Source organism: Belonocnema kinseyi, chromosome 3 (genome assembly GCF_010883055.1).
Source record: "Belonocnema kinseyi isolate 2016_QV_RU_SX_M_011 chromosome 3, B_treatae_v1, whole genome shotgun sequence".
In the NCBI taxonomy this organism is placed as follows: Eukaryota; Metazoa; Arthropoda; class Insecta; order Hymenoptera; family Cynipidae; genus Belonocnema; species Belonocnema kinseyi.
The window spans coordinates 102,622,519-102,641,839 of NC_046659.1; the positions used below are offsets into that span (position 1 = coordinate 102,622,519).

Consider the following 19,321-nt stretch of genomic DNA (forward strand, 5'->3'; position numbering starts at 1 on the left):
GGGATACATAGAATTTCAGGAATTCGGGGAATTCTATGAATTCCGGGAACACCAGAAACTCAGAAGAATTCAAAATGATTGCAAGAATTCAAAATTATTCATGGAATTTGTAAGGAAAGAAAGAATTTAGAGTATTTGAAAAGTGAGTGGAATTCCAGAAAATTCGTGGAATTACAAAATTTAGAGAATTTTAATGATTGAGAGAATTTAGAAAATTCAGCGTAATTCAAAAGAATCTGAGGAATTTTTACAATCAGGAAAATTGGACGAATTGCGGGATTACAGAGAATTTGAGAAATTCAGGGAATTTCGGGATTCATAGAATGCCGGGAGTCGGAGAATTCAGTGAATTTCATGAATTTAGGGAATTCAAAGAATTTAAGAAATTTCGGTAACTTAAAAAACTAGGGAATCAAGGAACTCACAATAATTTACAGAATTCGTGAGGACAGCTCGAGAGCTGCACTCGCAGCGCGTTAGTTGCGTCATGTTGCGCCAGGTTGCGTCAAGCGCCCAAATCTCACAGAAATTATTTAAGCGACCCTGTTTGTTTACGTTTTGACCCCCCCCCCCCCCCCCCCCCCCCACCATTCAGGATCAAGGCAACTGCAATCCATGCACAAAACCGTTCTTATATCGGGAGTGAAGTACGTTCACTTATACATGGAGGTTTCAAAGAAAATCGTATCAATTGTAGTGACTGAATCGAGAAGTTGATAAATTTGGTTGTAAATCTCGAATTTATGGTTTAGAATAATGCAAGTAACTATTTTCTAGTAAATTAGAAAAATCGTTTCAAGTGTCTGCTGAGCTGGCATTTTAAAAGGTCGATGCAAATTAAATGAGAGATTGGTGTGCTTACCATCTGTTAACTAGAAGACTGAGCCATTCGGCGGTTTCGTCCTTATAAAGAGCCCTTCTTCTTCGCAATCTGGCTAAATCGTGATGGAGAGCTGTCTGAAGTAATCGAGATAGTCTGCCCTTTACTATGGTGCCTACTAATGCCAAAACCAGCACTAACCATGCCAAGGATAGTCCTGCGGCCCCAACTATCCAGGCTATCGTTAAAGCTCCTCCTAAAAATAAAGCTCCTCGAATTGATTCTGCATCTCTCTGCAATGAAAAACAAAACATTTTATTTATTTAAAATGTTTCATTTTATACTTTTTCAAATATTATTAAATAACTTAAGGAAACTGTGAAAAAATATTCCTCTCCATCGCTCCGCTAGGAATCGAACCACAGGTCTATCGATTACCGGTCGAAAGCTCTTACCACTAAGCTACTTGAGATCTCGAAAAAAGAATCTTTTTTCACAGATATGCCAAATGGCAAGGTTTTCTATAATATAAATCATAAAAATTAAGAAATCTGTATTATCATCGGGGATGGTAATGACTAATTAGATGAAGATACTAATCAAATTACGTGAAAATAGAAATCCACCCTATTGATCTAAGATACTCCTCTCAATTCAGAATTTTTCGTTTTTCTGAAATTTTAATTAAAAATTTTTCTTTTAAAAAAGATTCCTCTCCTTCGCTATGCTGGGAAAAGAACCACAGGTTTACCGATTGTCGGTCGGAGACTCCTACCACTAAGCTACTTGAGATCTCGAAAAAAGCATCTTTTTCCACAGATATACCGAATGGCAAGATTTACTGTAATATCAGTCATAAGATTGAAAAAATCAGGATTATCATCGGAGATGGTAATGATCCCTCGAATTCAGAATTTGTCTTCTTTTTTTAAATTTTAATATTAAATTTCATCTGTGGAAAAAGGCCACTATCGTTCGCTCTGATCGCTCTCCTTCGCATCGAGAGCGTGGATTTCTATTTCCACACAATGTGATTAATATCTTCATCTGATCGGTCATTACCATCCCTGAAGATAATACAGATTTGTTAAATATCATGACTAATAGTAGAGAAAACCTTGCATCTTGGCATATATGTGAAAAGAGGATTCTTCTTTCGATCTCTCCAGTAAGTAGCTTAGTGGTAAGAGCATCCGACCGGCAATCAGTAGACCTGTGGTTCGATTCCCATCGGAGCGAAGGAGAGGGATCTTTTTTTACAGATAAAATTCATGATTTAATAATATCAAAAATATAATCAAATTGAAATTCAATAATAAATTCTGTGGCAATATTGGGATTTAAAAAAAATGCAAACTAGTTGAATAATTAAATCGGTTAAAGTTCCGAAAGGGGAATAGCTTCTATTAATTTGAAACTCACTATAAATATGTATTTTTATACGCTGATTACGAGTGTTTTAGTAAAAATAAGCCCAAATTTTATTTAGAAGGTCGAAATTGGATAAAACTCACAAATGTAAGTTTTTTGTTTTGTTTATTTTAGTAAATAATAGCAGTTTCTTGAAAAAGTTCACAACAAAAAATGTAGATTTAGAAAATATATATATATATGTTGAATCTTCAACAAACAAGATTATTTTTCTAACAAAAATGACGTATTTTCAACAAAAAATATAAAATATGAATTTTTAACAAACTAGTTGAAACAAGTACTTGAATTTTTCACTAATGAGATAAATTTTGAACCAAAAAAAGATTTTTCAGCAGAAAGATTAATTTGATACTATAAAGCACGAATTTTCAATAAAATAAATAAATTTTTAACAAAATTATTGAATTTTAAAGCCAAAAGGATAAAATAGTTTATTTTTTAATTAAAAAGTGAAATTTAAATCAAAAATATGAATTCTGAACCAGAAAGATTATTTTCGACCAAAAAAGACTAATGTTTAACAAAATACATGAATCTCCAACTAGGAAAGATAATTTTCACTTAAAATATCAATTTTCAACAAAAAATTCAATAATTGTTTGGCGCTGATTTTGAAAAATGATAATATTTTCAACCGGGAAGATTAATTTTCTAATAATGGAATAGTTAATTTTTCAACCAAGGAGGTGAATCTCAAGAAAATATGATTTTTTTTTTAACAAAATGGTTGAATTTTCTAACCTGAAAATATCAATTTAAAAAAAATTAATTTTCTACACAAAAGTTAAATTTTTATGAAATAAGTTTCATTTTGAACCAAAGAGTTAAATTTAAAACAAGAATATGAATTTTTTAAAATAAAGGTAATCGCTAGCCAAATAGTTTGATTTTCTACCAAATAGTTTATTTTTCGACCAAAACAGATTAATTTTAACCAAAAAGTTGCATTTTTAACCAAAAAGAATGAACTTACAACTGAGGTTGATTTTTAACCAAAAAAAGACGAATTTTTAACGAAATGCATGAATTTTTAACTAGAAAATATTGTGTTTTTTTAACATCAAGTTTCAATTATAAAAGAAATAGTTACACTGATAAATAAAAAATAAATTCCTATCAAAAGAAGCGAATTTTCAACAAAATAGTTATACATTTTTAACTATAAACATGAATTTTCTACTAAAATTATAAATATTAAAAAAAATTGAATTCCTAACAGAAAAATTCAACGCAAAAGATTATTAATTTAATTTATTAATTACTATTTAATTATTATTATTTGATTAATTAAAAGAAGATTATTTTTCTGAAAATCAAGTGGTTGAATTTGCAACCAAAGGGATGAATCTTAAAACAATTTTAAATATTGACAATCTGGTTCAAATTTTAACCGAGCACATTTTTAATTAAAAAGATGAATTTTAAACAAAATAACTGCAACATAAAAATGAATTTTGAACTAAATAATTGCAACAAAAAGATTTATTTTTCAATAAGAAGATTAATGTTCTATCCAAAAACACGATTTTCATCAAAATACATTAATTTTCAACAAAGTTGTTGAATTTTAAAACGAAAAGGGCGAATTATCTACCAAACGGTAGAATTTTCAACCTTAAAATATGATTTTTTAACAAAAAAGTTAATTTTCTACCAAAAAGATGAATTTTCAGAATATTTTTATTTTTTACAGAGAAATTCATTTTCAAAAAAGAAGATAAATTTTCGAACAAAAAAGTCCAATTTTTTACTGAATACATCAATTTTCTACTAGAAAAGATCATTTTTTATTAAAAAAATTAATTTTTCAAATAAAATGGAATAGTTAAATTGTTAGTTTAAAAATTTAATTCTCAACAAAAAAATTAATTTTTAACAAAACTGTTCAAACCAAAAAGATGATTTTTTTAACCCAAAAAATTAATTTTCTAAAAATGAAATAGTTAAATTTTTAACCAAATAAAAACATTTTCAACTAGATACTAGAATTTTGTATCAAACAAGATGAATTCCAAATCCAAAATATAATAGTATACTTTTTAACCAAAAGTAATTAGTTTTTCTTTTGTATGCTATTAATTTAATTGTAAAATAATTTTTTTAATAGGCATTAGGGTCGATAATATTTCTTTTCGTTCTGCAGTTAATTTTTTTAATTACAATTTTTCTGAATTTAAAATCAGTCCTGCCATTGAAATTTTTAAAATTTTATAATTTAATTGAACTAAATTTTCGTCCAAATGTAGGTATATTTTCAAAAAATTCTTATGTTTATTTGTAAATTTGGTAATTTTTGAAAATAATATTATATTGTATTTAAACTACAAAACTTAAATTAAAAGATAAACAATTATTACGCTACAAAAATAATAACTTTTTGTCTTTTAACTTAAGTGTTTCCCCTACCTGTGTCCAAAACAACATTAATTTTTGTAAATTTAAAAATAAATAAACATGGATAAAAAATTATTAAGTTACTTTAATTCAAATGTCGACTCTTATCTGAATTTAGTTTTAAAATAATAAAAATAAAATTTATAAAAAATTATTAACTTACTAGCTTCATGATTTTTTATTATTAAGTTACCAAATTTTTAATTCCTGATTATTAAGTTAACAAATTAATTATTTTTCACATTTTTAGTTTAAGTTTTGGTTCCTATCTGTGGCCGAAACAACATTAATTTTTGTGAATGAAAAATAAAATAGAAATTTAGAAAAGATTATTAAGTTACCAGCTTAATAATTTTCGATTTTTTAATTTAAGATTTGGCACTAAACCGTGGCAGAAAAAAAAACATTAATTTTTATAAACTTAAAAGTGGAATTACAAGTTATAAAAAATTATTAAGTTACCAACTTTAAAATTTGTTATATTCAAATTTAAGTCTTGGACCCTATCTGTGGCTGAAAAAACAATCATTTTTGTGAATGTGAAAATAAAATTTATAGAAAATTATATTAATTTTCAGCCCCTATTCGTGGTTCTAATACATTATAATACTAGTTGCAAAATTTACCGAATTGACAAATGAACATAAGAATTTTTAGAAAATATTGATTCTAACGGAAGTTTAGGTCAATTAAATTATAAAATATGTTTGTCTAAGCCAGGACTAATTTACATTGCCTTACTGATTAGTCCAGTGAGTATAAGATATTAAAAATCCAATTAAATTTTTTTTTTTATTTCTGTGAAAAAATTGCAGAACAAAAATAAATACTCTCGACCCTAATGCCAATTAAAAAAATCTTCTTTACAATTATGATACTTTGGTCAATTAAAAACGATGGAATTTTTGTCATCCTGAATATGCTGCAATTGTCTTTGCTTTAAAACGGAAATCCAAATTTAGCTTCTACATCACTAAAATTTTTTTCCAATTATTAGTAGGCGCTCTTTCCGTCAAAGTTTTTTTGCACTGGCCATTATAACGCCTATTAAAAGGAGATTATTGTGCGTCTAGTTTCGACCAGTCTCAAGAAACGAGCAGAAATAGGTAAAAAACAAACTTTACACCTACTAAATGTTACTGGCCCCAGGAGAAAGACGGTATACCTCATTCGCTCACGCAATATCGCGTGCTTCAAAGAAGTTTCTTGACGTCAATTGAAAACGTCATTAACCTTTCTTAATGTTAAGGAATAAATCAAATAATTACTACCACTGTCCAAAAGGGTGACCCAAAAATTTTAATTTTTATGTCAAATATTTGCCATTGGGAGCGTCCGCATTAGGGTGGTCCAAATTTTTTTTAAAGGAATCTGTATTATCATCAGAAAACAACAGAAATTCTGAGCGTCTTTTCAGACTAGATAGAGCTATGAATTACAATTTTTTAAATTATTTTTTAATTACATTTTTTTCTGAAAAAAGATCTTCTTCATTGCTCCGCTGGGAATCGAACCACCGAATTGTTTGCTTTCGAATTCGTTTTTGAAAAAAATAATATTTGGAAGTGGTTAAACATCACCACCATAAGCGTATTTTATAGGGTCCAAAAAAAACCCATTAGTAAAAAATCGGTCTGGCGAGTTTTAGGCGCTTATTATAATATTTGTAGTGTTTCAAAGCAAATTATTTCAAATAAATAAAATACCAGTTTTTACGGATAATTAGATGCTTACACAAATTGTTTAAACAAGTTATTATTGTACTTAGCCTTTTTTTTAGAATAGTCAAAAAGTAACGGTTTTTTTTAAATCCACTTTTTGTCAAATTTCCAATTAGAGTAAGACAATACTTCATTAATAATATCAAACATAAAAGTTTAAATAATTTATTTTTATTGTCAATAATACTCTCGTAGAATAATGCTAGAAAAATGAATTTGTTTACAAATTTCCTATCTTTTGTATAATTTTTTATTACAGTGAGGTAATTAATTAATTAAAATTAACTAAATTAATTTTTCACACAATTTGCCCTCATTGGTAATAATATCCAATTTGAATTAGTTTATTATTTATTTTATTTATTTATAATGATCTTCTTCTTTATTAATGATAAATAGTTGCAGTTGTTTCTAAAATTTTTAATGCTTCCCCTACCTTTTACTTATTATATGAATAAAAAATACAAGTTAACAAACATAGCTGTTTAAACAGTTTATTATTGTTTTGTAACAATCTTCTCTTAGATCATTCCTAGAAAGTTGAGATCTTTCCTTCGATTTTTAACTTTTTTCCACTTTTAGCTTAGAGCGAGGTAATAATTAATGCAACTTAACAAATTTAATTATTTAAACAAATTATTATCGTTTTTGGGTACTATTCTAAAGACCTTACGTCCGATTTTTTTGATACTCCGTATAATTATGTATTTTAACGCGCTGATTACGCAAATCTTAGTGAGAATTGGCGCGAATTTGATTTCCATGGTAAACCCCATAAAAACTCCATAAAAATCATGGGGTTTCACGTTTATTTCGCGAAACATTAAAAATTTTTTAAATAATTTCAGAAAAGTTGTAAACCTAGTCAACATATGCATTTTATATGTAACCCATTTTTTCGTACTAGTGAAAGTTTTCGAGATATTTGATGATAAAGATGAAAATTTTGCACCCAGAGAATTAAACAAATACTACGCGTCCTATCGGAAAATGATTCACGAGAAATTTGTAGCTCTTCTTTGAATGCGGAACTTTCGTGAATTAATTTTTTTTTCATTGCTTGTGCCGTTTGTCCATAAATTAGATTTTTTATGTTTAAATTTTATTTTCTACGATTAATACTAAAAGTACGCGATCCATAAAAAAATGATTAATGACAACTTTTTAAATCGTTTGTGGGTGAACAAATTTTGACCTGTGATTTCTACTTGCATGTAGCTTGTATTGTTTGTCCAAAAATTTAATTTCTAATTTTTAATTTGATTTTTTGAGAAAAAATACCAAGATTACGTATACTATAAAAATTAATTTGTAACAAACTGGTAGTTCTTATTTGAGTGCTCAATTTTGTTCATTCATATTTTTTCGTATTTTGCCTTTTTTGACCATAAAATGGTATTTTGAATTATTTTTTGTGCGATGAAAACTATAAAATTTTATTTTTTAGGAAAATTCAAAAAGTTCTTGGGATCATATTGTAGAGTTTTCCAAAAGCAACGTTTTTTTCTACACTTTTTACATATCGTGCGTTGTTTGGCTGCATAAGTTGCTCATTATGCACGAATAGCCGTACTTAGAATTTTGAAATCTTCAAGAGAATGGTCACGAAAATTATACAATTAACAGATAATTATTTTACATCACTTTTGTGAAGCATTTAACATTATTTTCGAAATTGAACGATCTATAGAATGTTTTAAATTTTAGGGCATTATTTGCACGTGAGATTTTAACTTAGCCCCTTTCGACAACGTAAGTATTTCTTAGACCAATCAGTGCAGTTTTTGTCTATTAATTTTTGTTCGTATCTCGTGTCGTTTTTCTAGAAAAAATTATTATTATTTTTAATTTTATTCTTTACGATTAAAAACAAAACTACGCCTCCTTCAAAAAATTATAATTGACAAATTTTTAAATAATTTTTGGTTAAAAAACTTTTGACTTATTATTTTTTTGTATGTAGCTTGCATCGTTTGCGCAAAAATTTAATTTTCTAATTTTTAATTTTATTTTTTAAGAATAAAATTAAAACTACATGTAATATAAAAAATTAATTTGTAACAAACTTGAGCTCTTCTTTGGGTGCAATTATTTTTTTAATCCTATTTTTTCGCATTTTGCATATTGTGACCGAAAAATGGAATTTTTTATTATTATTTGGGGGGGGGGGGGGGTTTTTAATGGGGTTTCTTTTCATCGAAAAAAGTCGTGAGGATAAACTGTTCGACTTTCCGAGTGCTACGAATAGCCGTAAATAGAATTTTGAAATCTTGAAAAAAGTTTCACAAAAATTATACATTAAGCATACAATTATTTTACATCACTTTTGTGAAGTATTTACGATTATTTTCGAAATTGAACGATCTATAGAATTTGTTCCATTTTGGGGCGTCCTTTGGAATTGAGAATAAAAAAATTTTTTTTACCGCCCTAGTGGCCAAAGTCACTAGCAGTGCGTATGTAAAACTTCCATTCAGGAATTCATTTTTTATCGTGACAATAACGGTAAATTGGAGAAAATCTCAACTAACTCTCTCGAATGACTGACATAAATTGAGAACGGTTTCCATACATACTTCCTGCGAAAAATTAACATTTTATCTCACTCGAAAAGGAAATTATTTGAAAGTTTCTACACTCAATAGCTCTGATACACGCAATAGGTATTAAACTTCAGGTCATAAATTGAATCACGAGATTCGATAAGAAAATTTAGGAAAACGAACGGGTAATTATTAATAATTATGAAAATTTAATAGCTTGTTTTTTAATTAAAAATTATTTTAGGAAATTGGATAAAAACAGCTAAATCATATAAAAGACAACATAATTTATTTAAAAAAAAACAATAATAAATTAAACTTCCGCTCTGCCAATTTTTGTCTGAGAGATTTTTATTACAAATAATTATTAAAGTTAGTAAATTGACCAATTTTTCGAAAAAATTTGGTTTTTCAACTCTTCAAAACCTTAAAAAAATAACAAGTGTGAAATAAAGATAGCATATTGCTATTTTAAAAATAAATTTTTTTTCCACATGATATTAATTATGATATACGCGCTACGCGCGAGAGATTTTGTTATTGTCGGTTGCATTTTTGATCCAAATTTTAAGGGTAGCCTAACGAAATTTTGGTCCTTTTCAAATAACAAATTATTTTTCAGGTCACTAAAATTTAATAATTTAACGTTTAAAACCTGAAAAACTGCTCAAATCAAAGAATCAAAAATCTTTTAAGTTTAAAGCATTTAAAATTGAAATTAAAATTTTTTAAATTTATTTTATCAAGCTTATAAGAATGTGAAATTAAAAATTAGAAGCCCTTTAATTTATGGGAAATTATTTCTAAACTAGAGACTGTTTTTTTTATTTATAACTCTTCTAATACTATAATTAAAAAAAATTTCAGCAGAAAAATCTTTTCAAACAATTTTAACAAATTATTCCATTGTTAATGTTTCATTTAAAATTATTTCGAGTGAAAAAGGTTTAATTTTTAATTTCCTTTTTTTCTGAAGGGAAAAAGGAAAATTTTTAAACATTTTATTGAGTTGGAAAAGAGGAAATTTTGGTTTTTAATTATTTTTATTATTTAAATATAAGAAAGTTAGTTTATTTTTAACTTCCTTCGTAATTTCAGTTGATTTGAGGCAAAGTAGATCCTTTATTTCCTATTTTTTTTCTAGTTTGAAAAGCTTGATTTTTTATTTTCGAATTTCTCTATTTCAATATTTTTCATTGAGTTTGTGCGGAGCAATTTTTTTTCTCTAAATTGGAGATTATTTTGAACATTTTGTGAAATATTTTCATTGAGTTGAAGCATTGTAGATTTTTTACTTTTAATATTTGTGGTATATCTTTTTAATGTTAGTACATTGAGTAATAATTTTAATTGGGTTGAACATTGTTGAGTTTTATTTTTTTGATAAATTTAAGAAGGGAGTTTTATATTTTAAACATTTCAAGTAATATTTTAATTGAGTTGTGGGAAGGTATATTCTTTTTTTTAACAATTTTCTTTATAGCTTAAAAGTATAATTTGTAATTTTTATTTCTTTGTGGACTGAAAGCCTATTTTCAACATTTTTATTTAGTTGGAAGGGAGGAATGTTCGTTTTTTTTCTATATTGGAGAAGGTAGTTTTCTTATTTTAAACATTTAAAAAATTTTTTCCTATTATTTTAAATACATTGAGTAATATTTTAATTAGGCTGAACATTTAGTGGATTTTATAAAGAAAATATTTCTTTCCAATTTGAAAAGCTTAATTTGTAATTTTCAATTTTTTCTGGTTGAAAAGTCTATTTTCAACATTTTTATTTAGTTTGATAATAGGAAAGATAGGTTTTTATTTTATTTTTTTTTAATTAAACAAGAATTATTTTTAACATTTTGTATAAAATTTTTTTATTGTAAATATATTGAGTAATATTTTAATTTGGATGAAGTGGCGTACATTTTTTATTTAAAAAATTTTTCTTTCTTGTTTAAAAAGCATAATTTTTTTCTGGATTGAAAGAGGAAATTATTTTACTTTCACCCTTTTTATTGAGTTGAAAGAGAGGAAATATTTTTTGAAATTCTTTCTATTAAATGGATAATGGAGTTTTTTCATAAAAAAATTGATTAATATATTGGAAGAGAGAAATTGATTGTTTTTATAATTTTTGGTTAATTGGAAGAAAGAAAACTTTGGTATTTATTTTTTTTATTGAAAGAGGTATTTCATAAGGAGGAGGAATTTTTAATTTCCAATATTTTTTTAAATCGGAAAAAATAAACTTTTTATTTATAATAGTTTTATTGAAATGTAAGTAAGAAAATTTTTTCACATATTTATTTTTTTTTAAGTGGAAGAGGTCATTTTTGTTTTCAATTTTTTTTTCTAAACTGGAATCGGTTCATCATTGTATGTTTAACATTTTTATTAAGTTCGAAAAAAGAAAATTTTGGTTTCTAATTTTTTTTTATTGGAAGATAGAATTTTTTATCTTTAACACTTTTTAATATTTGAATTTAGAGCGCAAAATTAATAATTAAAAAATCCATAGCAAAGCATTTAATGTAGAGAAAGTAAATTAATTAATTAATGAAATTGTACATTATTGTTTTTAATTCATATCAACAAATTACAAAAATTTTAAAAATAAAAACGGAACTCTATAAACTGATTCTCATCAATTATTCAAAGATGTTAATTTACGAATAATTTCCCTGCTCTATAATTATTTTAATTATAAAATAAAGATCGATTACGGATCCATAATGACTTTAATAAAGGGAGTATGAACAGCATACTTTCGTTTTATTGAGATCAAAAAATATGGAAAGAGTAAAAGCTGCAAAAAACAATATTGCGTGCAGATTTCACTTGTTTTCTCACAAAACTACTCTTTTTGCCTAATTTTCTTTTTCCATATAAACTCTAGTAATTTGTACGTTAATCAAGCCGTGTAGTTTGACGGAAATTTTGACGTGTCAATTTGTTTCAAAGGAAACCCTTTTTCAAAAGAAACCTAAATTCGAGAAACGTTTAATTTATTTTGGATCTTCAATCTTGAAGATCGAATTTTTTTATTAAATAATGCTTATGATCAATAAACAGTGCACAGAATTTTCAATAATTTTTTTATGAATTATTCCAATTTAACGGCATTTGATTTAAAATTGTTCAATTTTTCAAGTTTCAAATTTTATATTGAAGAATATTGAGGGAAAACACATTTAAATTAAAAACGTTTTAGACTGAACAATACAAAAGTTAATAGGTTTAAAAACTAAAAATTTTCAAATTTTAATTTTAAATTCTGAATAATTTTAAAGAGGCTTTGTAAATGAGACTTTTTTAAACATATTTATTCAAAACTATTCAATCTTAAACATACAAATTAAACATTTTAAAATCAAAACTTCAAAAAAATATAAACTAAAAAATCCCCTCTTCCAATTGAGACAAAAAACATATAAACCATAATTTACTCCCTTCGAATTTAATAAAAATTATTTTTGAAAAGTCTCCCTTCCGATTCAGAAGAAAATTAAGAAAAATTGTTATTATTGATCTAAAATAAAATTTCAAAAATAAAGAATCTGCCCCCTTTTAACTCAATTAAGACATTAAAGAAAATTTTAAACATGAATATACTTTCTCTTTCCAATTCTGAACGAAATTCAATATCTACCTTTTCTTCCTCAAAATTAAATAAAAACGTTCAAAATTAAGTTTTTTCTCTTTTGATTCAGAAATATATAAAAAATTAAACAATTTTTTTCTCATCATATGAGATATTTGGAAAATACATAAATGGCCCGCTTCAGTTTAATTTAAATATTACTCAAAATGTTACAAATAATCACAAAAAACCAAAAAAATTGATAATAAGAATTCCCCTCCCTTTATTTTATGTAAAATGTAAAAATTTTGGAATTCCTCCTCTAAATTAATTAAAATATCGAATAAAATTTTACTAAAAAAATTCTTTCTCCAAATTCAGGAATGAATGGAAAATAAAAAATTTCCCGTATTTTTTCTTAAGAAAATTATGAATATTATCAAAATTTCCCCCTTCAAAGGAATTTTCCAAAAAATTCAATCTTTATTCAAAAAAAAATTATAAACAAAAATTTTATTTTTTTCAATTCAATAAAACTCTAAAAAATACTCATTTCCGACTCAGAAAAAAATGTAAGAATTCTTCCTTTTCATCTGAAGAAGAATTTTTTAAATTAGTAATCTCACCCCATCAAATCAATTAAAATCTTGAAAATGAAAAGATTCCCTTTCCTAATTGAGAAACAAATTAATTATCTAATTTTTATACCTTTCTGTTGAATAAAATTGTTATAAATGGAAATTTTTCCCTCTTCAAAATCAAAAAATTATTGAAAATGAAAAATTATTTTCTTTCAATATATACGGGAAATGTTTAAATTGAAGAAGAATAATTGACCCCATTTTAATTTAATTAAACATTAAATCAAAATGATGAAAACGAAAAATCCCGCTGTGTAATTGAAACATGTACTCCTTTCTAATTAAATAAAAATGTCAAAAATAAAAAATATCCCTCTTCCAAATCCGAAAAAAAATTAAAATAAAAAATTTCCCCAATTTCATCTTAAGAAAAATGTGAAAATTAGGGAATTGTCATCTCTTAGCTAAATTAAAATATCCATCAATTTGTTAAAAATCAAGAAAGTCCTTCTTCCAATTGAGAAAGAAACTGTTTAAACCAAAATTTCTTTCCATTCAACTCGATAAAAATGTTAAAATTACAAAATGTCCCTAATTGGGTATAAAAATAAATTGGAAAAAATGCTCTTTTCCTATATTAAGAAAAAAATGTAACTTATTTCAATTGAATAAAAACGTTAAAAATGAAGAATATCTCTCTTCCAATTCCGAAAAAAAATTAAAATACAAAATTTCCCCAATTTTATTTTTTTTAATGTGGAAATTAGGGAATTTTTATATCTTAACTAAATTAAAATATCCATCATTATGTTAAACAAAAAGAAATTCCCTTTTTCAATTTAGAAAAAAATGTATAAACCAAAATTTCCTTTCTTCTAACTCAATAAAAATGTTAAAAATACAAAATATATCTATTAAAGTTTAAAAATAAATTTAGGACAAAAATTCAATTTTTTCAATTCAGAAACAAACATTACATACCAATATTCATGCCCTTTTAATTAAATAAAATTTTTTTAAATAAAAAATATCTCACTTCCGATTCGGTAAAAAATTTATCAGAATTTAGAATAAAATTTACCTGGCTTTACCTAAATTGAAATATTTAGCCTTTTTTTATCTATCTTCTTCAACTCATAAAATAAAATAAAAAGTCTCCTCCCTTCCGCATTAATTCAAATGTTAGAAATAAAAAATGTCCCTCTTCTAATTCAGAAAAAAATCTAGGATAAAACATTTCTCCATTTTTATCTTAATTTATTTTTTATCTTGATCCTTTTAGTGACTTAAAATATCAACTAAAATATTACAAATAAATAAATTCCATCTTTATATTTGAAAAAAAAAGTTATTAACCAAAATTTCCTTTGTTCTAACTCAAAAAAGAGTTCCAACTCTGAAACAAAGATTAAATATTAAAATTTATATACTTCGTTTCAATTAAATAAAAATAGTGACACTTACAAAATTTCCTTTTCCAATTAAAAAGGAATGATTTTATATAATTTCAAATCGAAAATATTTAAATTGATTGAAAAGGTTTTTCTACTAAAAACTGTTTAAATTATATTATTAACAGAGTCCTTAATCACGAAAATAAGTAGTAGTTAAGAAATAATGGGCTATACATAAAAGAAATTCTAATTTGTAACTTAAATTTATTAAAAGTTTAATAAATTTCTAAATTAAACATTTTTTAATTTTAAATAGTTTAAATTCAGAAGAGTTCTAATACCGTAAATTGAGAATTTTTTCAGATTTTAATGTTTCAATTATTTAATTTTAGTGATCTGAAGAATTAATTGTTATCCGGAAAAAAGCCAAATTTCTTCAGGCCACCCGGAAAAATCGATTGGGAATTTAACCGACAGTAAAAAATTTCTCGTGCGCAGCGCGCATATCATAATTAGCATCATTTGAGAAAAAAATGTATTAATAAAATAGCAATATTTTATCTTTATTTCACACTTGTTATTTTTTAAAGGCTTAAAAGTGTTAGAAAAACATTTTTTTAGAAACCAAAATTTAATTTTTTTTAAAGACTGCCCTGAAATTTTCATATTAAAAATGTAACCAACAATAGAAAAAACTTCTCGCACTTTTGCCGCTTGTGTAATAATTATTAATATTTTTTAAACATTTTTTTAAGGTTTTAAAGTTCTACAAAACCTTTGACAAATATCTTGTTTATCACCTTTAAAGTGTAAATTATTTCGTCATAACTTTAAAATAGCGCGTATAAAAAAAAAGGATTCTTGCGCTTTCTGAGAATTTTTTTATTTAAAAAATTTCAAAATGATATATAAATTTCTCATTATGGACTTTTCGATTATTCACTTTTTTAATACCGGGAAATAAAAATTTAAGGAGGCCAACGCGCACTCTATGCGCATTAAGTATTGAATGAAATATATCCAGTACATGTACGAAAAATTTTCTTTGAATCAGACAAAAGAAATTTCTGAGCGACGAAGAAAGAAGTAATTCTATCAAAACACCCTTCGCAAAGAGAATATTAATTAAAAAGTCAGGAACATTAAGATTAAATCACTTGGGAAAGTTTTCCGTTTCCGCAGCGGATAACATTGTTCAGCGCTCTTCTCACGATTATTTCTTTTCAGAAATGTATTTTTATACAACTGCAGTTATTCATTTGAGCCTTACTTAGAAATGTAAATTATAATAAGTAAATGCTAAGAATTTGTAAACAAAATTAAACTTTAAAGTAAATAAACATTTAAATTCTGAAAAACAATGTTCTCTTTAATTGGCTCTTTGATTGACCCTGATGGAACACAATTTTATAAGAAAGTATAAAATTCCTACAACTGAAATTTTTTGCTAAAATATATACCTTTTTGTTAAAAAAAACAGTACATAATTTTCCAACAAAGAAAAGAAACAATTATATGCAAATAGATCATGTTTTCTTGTATTTTTTTGTAGAAAAGTAAAAAAAATAACTGTAAAGTATCAATTCTGGGTGATTTATAGGACACGTATTTTCAATGGAAAAAAAATTTTATTTAAAAGGGTGTACAGTTTTATTTGTTACGATAATAAAATCGACGGATTTATTAAAATTAAAATTATATAAAATTTGCGAAAAGCAATTAACTTCAGTTCCGTATCGGATCAAGAGTGGTTATATTTAAAATAATATCAAACTTATTAGAAATGAAAATTTTTTGAAGATTTTTACATAAAATGTTGTACCTTTTTAAGTGGCTTTAAATGTTTTAAAAAGATTTTGAAAATCCTTATGCTGGGAAATTTTAAAATCATTATTTATTTCAAAAAATAAATACTTAGGGAATATTTAAAAATTTTTTTAAAGAAACTTTTGATTCATGCATAATAATTAAAGAACAATTATTTCGAAGAAAAAAATCGAGGAAGTATAAGATATATTTAGAAGTTTCGAACAGATACAAAAAAAATTTTGAACTAGAAAAGATTTCAAAATATTTAAAAAAAGTAGATTTTGGAAGATTTTAACCAAAAAATTTAGAAGCCTTTTAAGAATTTTGAAAGGTTTTAAAAGAATAATATTTTTAGATAAAAGTTCACATAAAAACTAAAAACGATTTTTTTGTTGGAAAATTAATTCGGAAAGAATATTCAGAAAGATTTCTAAGATTTTCAAAAACGAATCTGCAAGCTTTTAAGGCAAATGTTTTAATCCTGCAATTTTCGAAAAAGTTTAGGAAAAATGTTTCTTCTAAGATATTAAGAGAATGACTGAAAAATCTCGAAAAATAAAATTCCTGAGACTGAAATTTCCGAATAACATTCCTTGATAATAAAATTTCCGAATAAAAAAATTCCCGAATTGTAAAATTTCCGGAACAATTAAATTTCCAAATCATAAAGTTCCTGAATAATCAAGTTCCGGAACAGTTTATTTTTAAATTCCCGAATATAAATATTCAATTTTTTGTTTATAAATTAAAAATTTTAAGTTCATTATAATTTTATTTGTAATAATTTAATTAATTTTACAAATAAAAAAATTCAATTGTTTAAATCCGGGAATTTTCTAGTTCAGTTATTTTATAACTTGGGAAATTCCTAATTCGGTATTATTATAAACTTTTGGGAATTTTATTACTAGGAAATTTTCCATTTCGTTAAAATGATAAACTGCTTGGGAATTTTCTAATTTTAGAAACTTATTATTCGGAAATTTTATTATTAGAAAAATCGTATCATTCGGAAAATTTTATTATTCGGAAATTTCCCAAATCGTTAGTATTATAAACAGTTCGGTAATATCCTAATTCGGGAAATTCATTATTCGGCAATTTCATTATATTAGAATTTTATTATTCGGAAATTGTTCAATTATCTTATTGAAATATTCTAAATATTTGTTCTCCTATGTCGAAAAATAACAACTTTTTCCACTGAAAACCCTGTCAATTTCCGTAAAATCTTATAGTTATAGATTCTTGTAGTTGTACTTTTTAAAAATTTTATTAGAAAATTAAAATTTCAATAAAATACAGCGATATAAATAAGTACAAAATTGTTTCGAAAAATAGAAAAAAGTGGTACTTTTCTGTAATTTTGGTTGTAGTTTATTGCATTTATTTTTATATTCTTGTGAAAATTATTTCAGTTTTTTGTCCTTATTCACAAAAAAATTGTTACGAAGGGAGATGAAATTTATTATGTGATTTGATTATTTTGCAAAAATTGAAGATTGACTGTTTTGTCACAAAACTTTAATTTTTCTGTTTTAATTCTCAGCTGCTTGGAAATTGTAGTTTATGGATGTTTATTTTTGAGTCACTTTATAGGAACGAGGCTTCAAAACCGCAATCTAAAACCGCAATATCTCAAGAGTTACCACAGCTTATTTCAGGTTGAATGTTCTCCAAGCAGAAGAGAAATTGAACTGAGCATCTTTCAATGAACATCGTTTTTTTCTGATTAAATCATTTATGATGTGGATCACTTTAATGATATTTTTAAACCAGGTTTCCATAATTGAATTGAGAAAGTCACGAGATGAAAGCTACAGTAATTGGAATAATAATTTAAATAAGATAAATGTATAACATTAACTTCTCTCGGAGCTGACAGCGATCAGAATTCGTGAAGAAAAAAAATGTTTGCAAAAAAACCGAAGAAGTAGGTAGAAGTTTACAATATTCTTTATTCATAATAATGATTTTGAATTAATCATTAATTTAGGTATCAAAATTTTAGATTAATATTATTTTCTAAATTTAATATATTTTTTTAAATCATTAAAATGGCTTTATAGTACCAAAGTTCAATATTTGTTAATAACAATTATAATTTGAATTATTGGCTTATTTACATTATTTTGTATCACTAGTAAAATAGGAGCAACAATTTTTTGTAATAAAAGATATTTTGCGAGAAATTCCAAGATGGACGTTTGTTTATCACATTTGATATCAATAATAACAATTTAAAAATATTTATTAATAAGCTTTTCTGAATATCAGAATATATATAAAAACAGATCAAAATTACTTTAAAATACCAAAATTGAATAATTGTTTATATAAGTTTAAGATTATCATTTTTTATTAATAATACAAAATTTTAATCATCTAATAATCAACTTTGAAATATTAGAATAAAAATGTTTTCAGAAAGTTGCACATAAAATATTTAAGAGCCACAATATTTTGTAATCAAAATTTTTTATTTCAGAGAAAGTCCAAGATGGGCATTTGTTTATCAAACTTGTTATTAATAATGATAATGTTGAATTATTTAATAATGTGCTTCTCAAAATATCAGAATAATAGTCTTTTCAGAATCCCGTATAAAAACCCCGATTGATTACTTTACAATGCCTAATCTGAATTGTTGTTTATATATTTTGTTTACAATAATCACAATCTTAATTATTTGCATATTTGAATTATTTGGTATCAATGGTAACCTGATACTAAAAATATTTAATAAGAAAAGAGTTTTTTCTGCGAGAAAATGTACAAGATGGGAATTTGTTGATCAAATTTGTTATTAATAATAACATTTTCAATTATATTTAACAAATTTCTTCATAAAAAATTAGAATAAAAATGTTTAAAAAAAATATATATATATAAAAAAGACGTTCAAAATTACTTTAAAATTCAACAAATCAATATTTGTTTTTAAATTTGTTTAGAACAATCGCAATATTTATTATTTGCATATTTCCATTATTCTATATCAGTGGTAACTTCAGGCCAACAATGTTTCAAAAGAAACTTTTTTCTCAGGGAATA

The 19,321-nt window shown here is 25.0% G+C and overlaps 1 protein-coding gene across 5 annotated transcripts in view; it reads right to left on the reverse strand.

The window, feature by feature from the left end:
- The window catches only part of LOC117169247, a 151,171-nt gene that overhangs the window by 80,701 nt on the left and 51,149 nt on the right, over window positions 1-19,321 (reverse strand). For all 5 annotated transcript variants that reach the window (XM_033355520.1, XM_033355522.1, XM_033355523.1 and 2 more), the window contains exon 3: window positions 863-1,113. In XM_033355520.1, coding sequence (XP_033211411.1) covers window positions 863-1,113 — 251 coding nt within the window. The remainder of the gene's footprint in view (window positions 1-862; window positions 1,114-19,321) is intronic.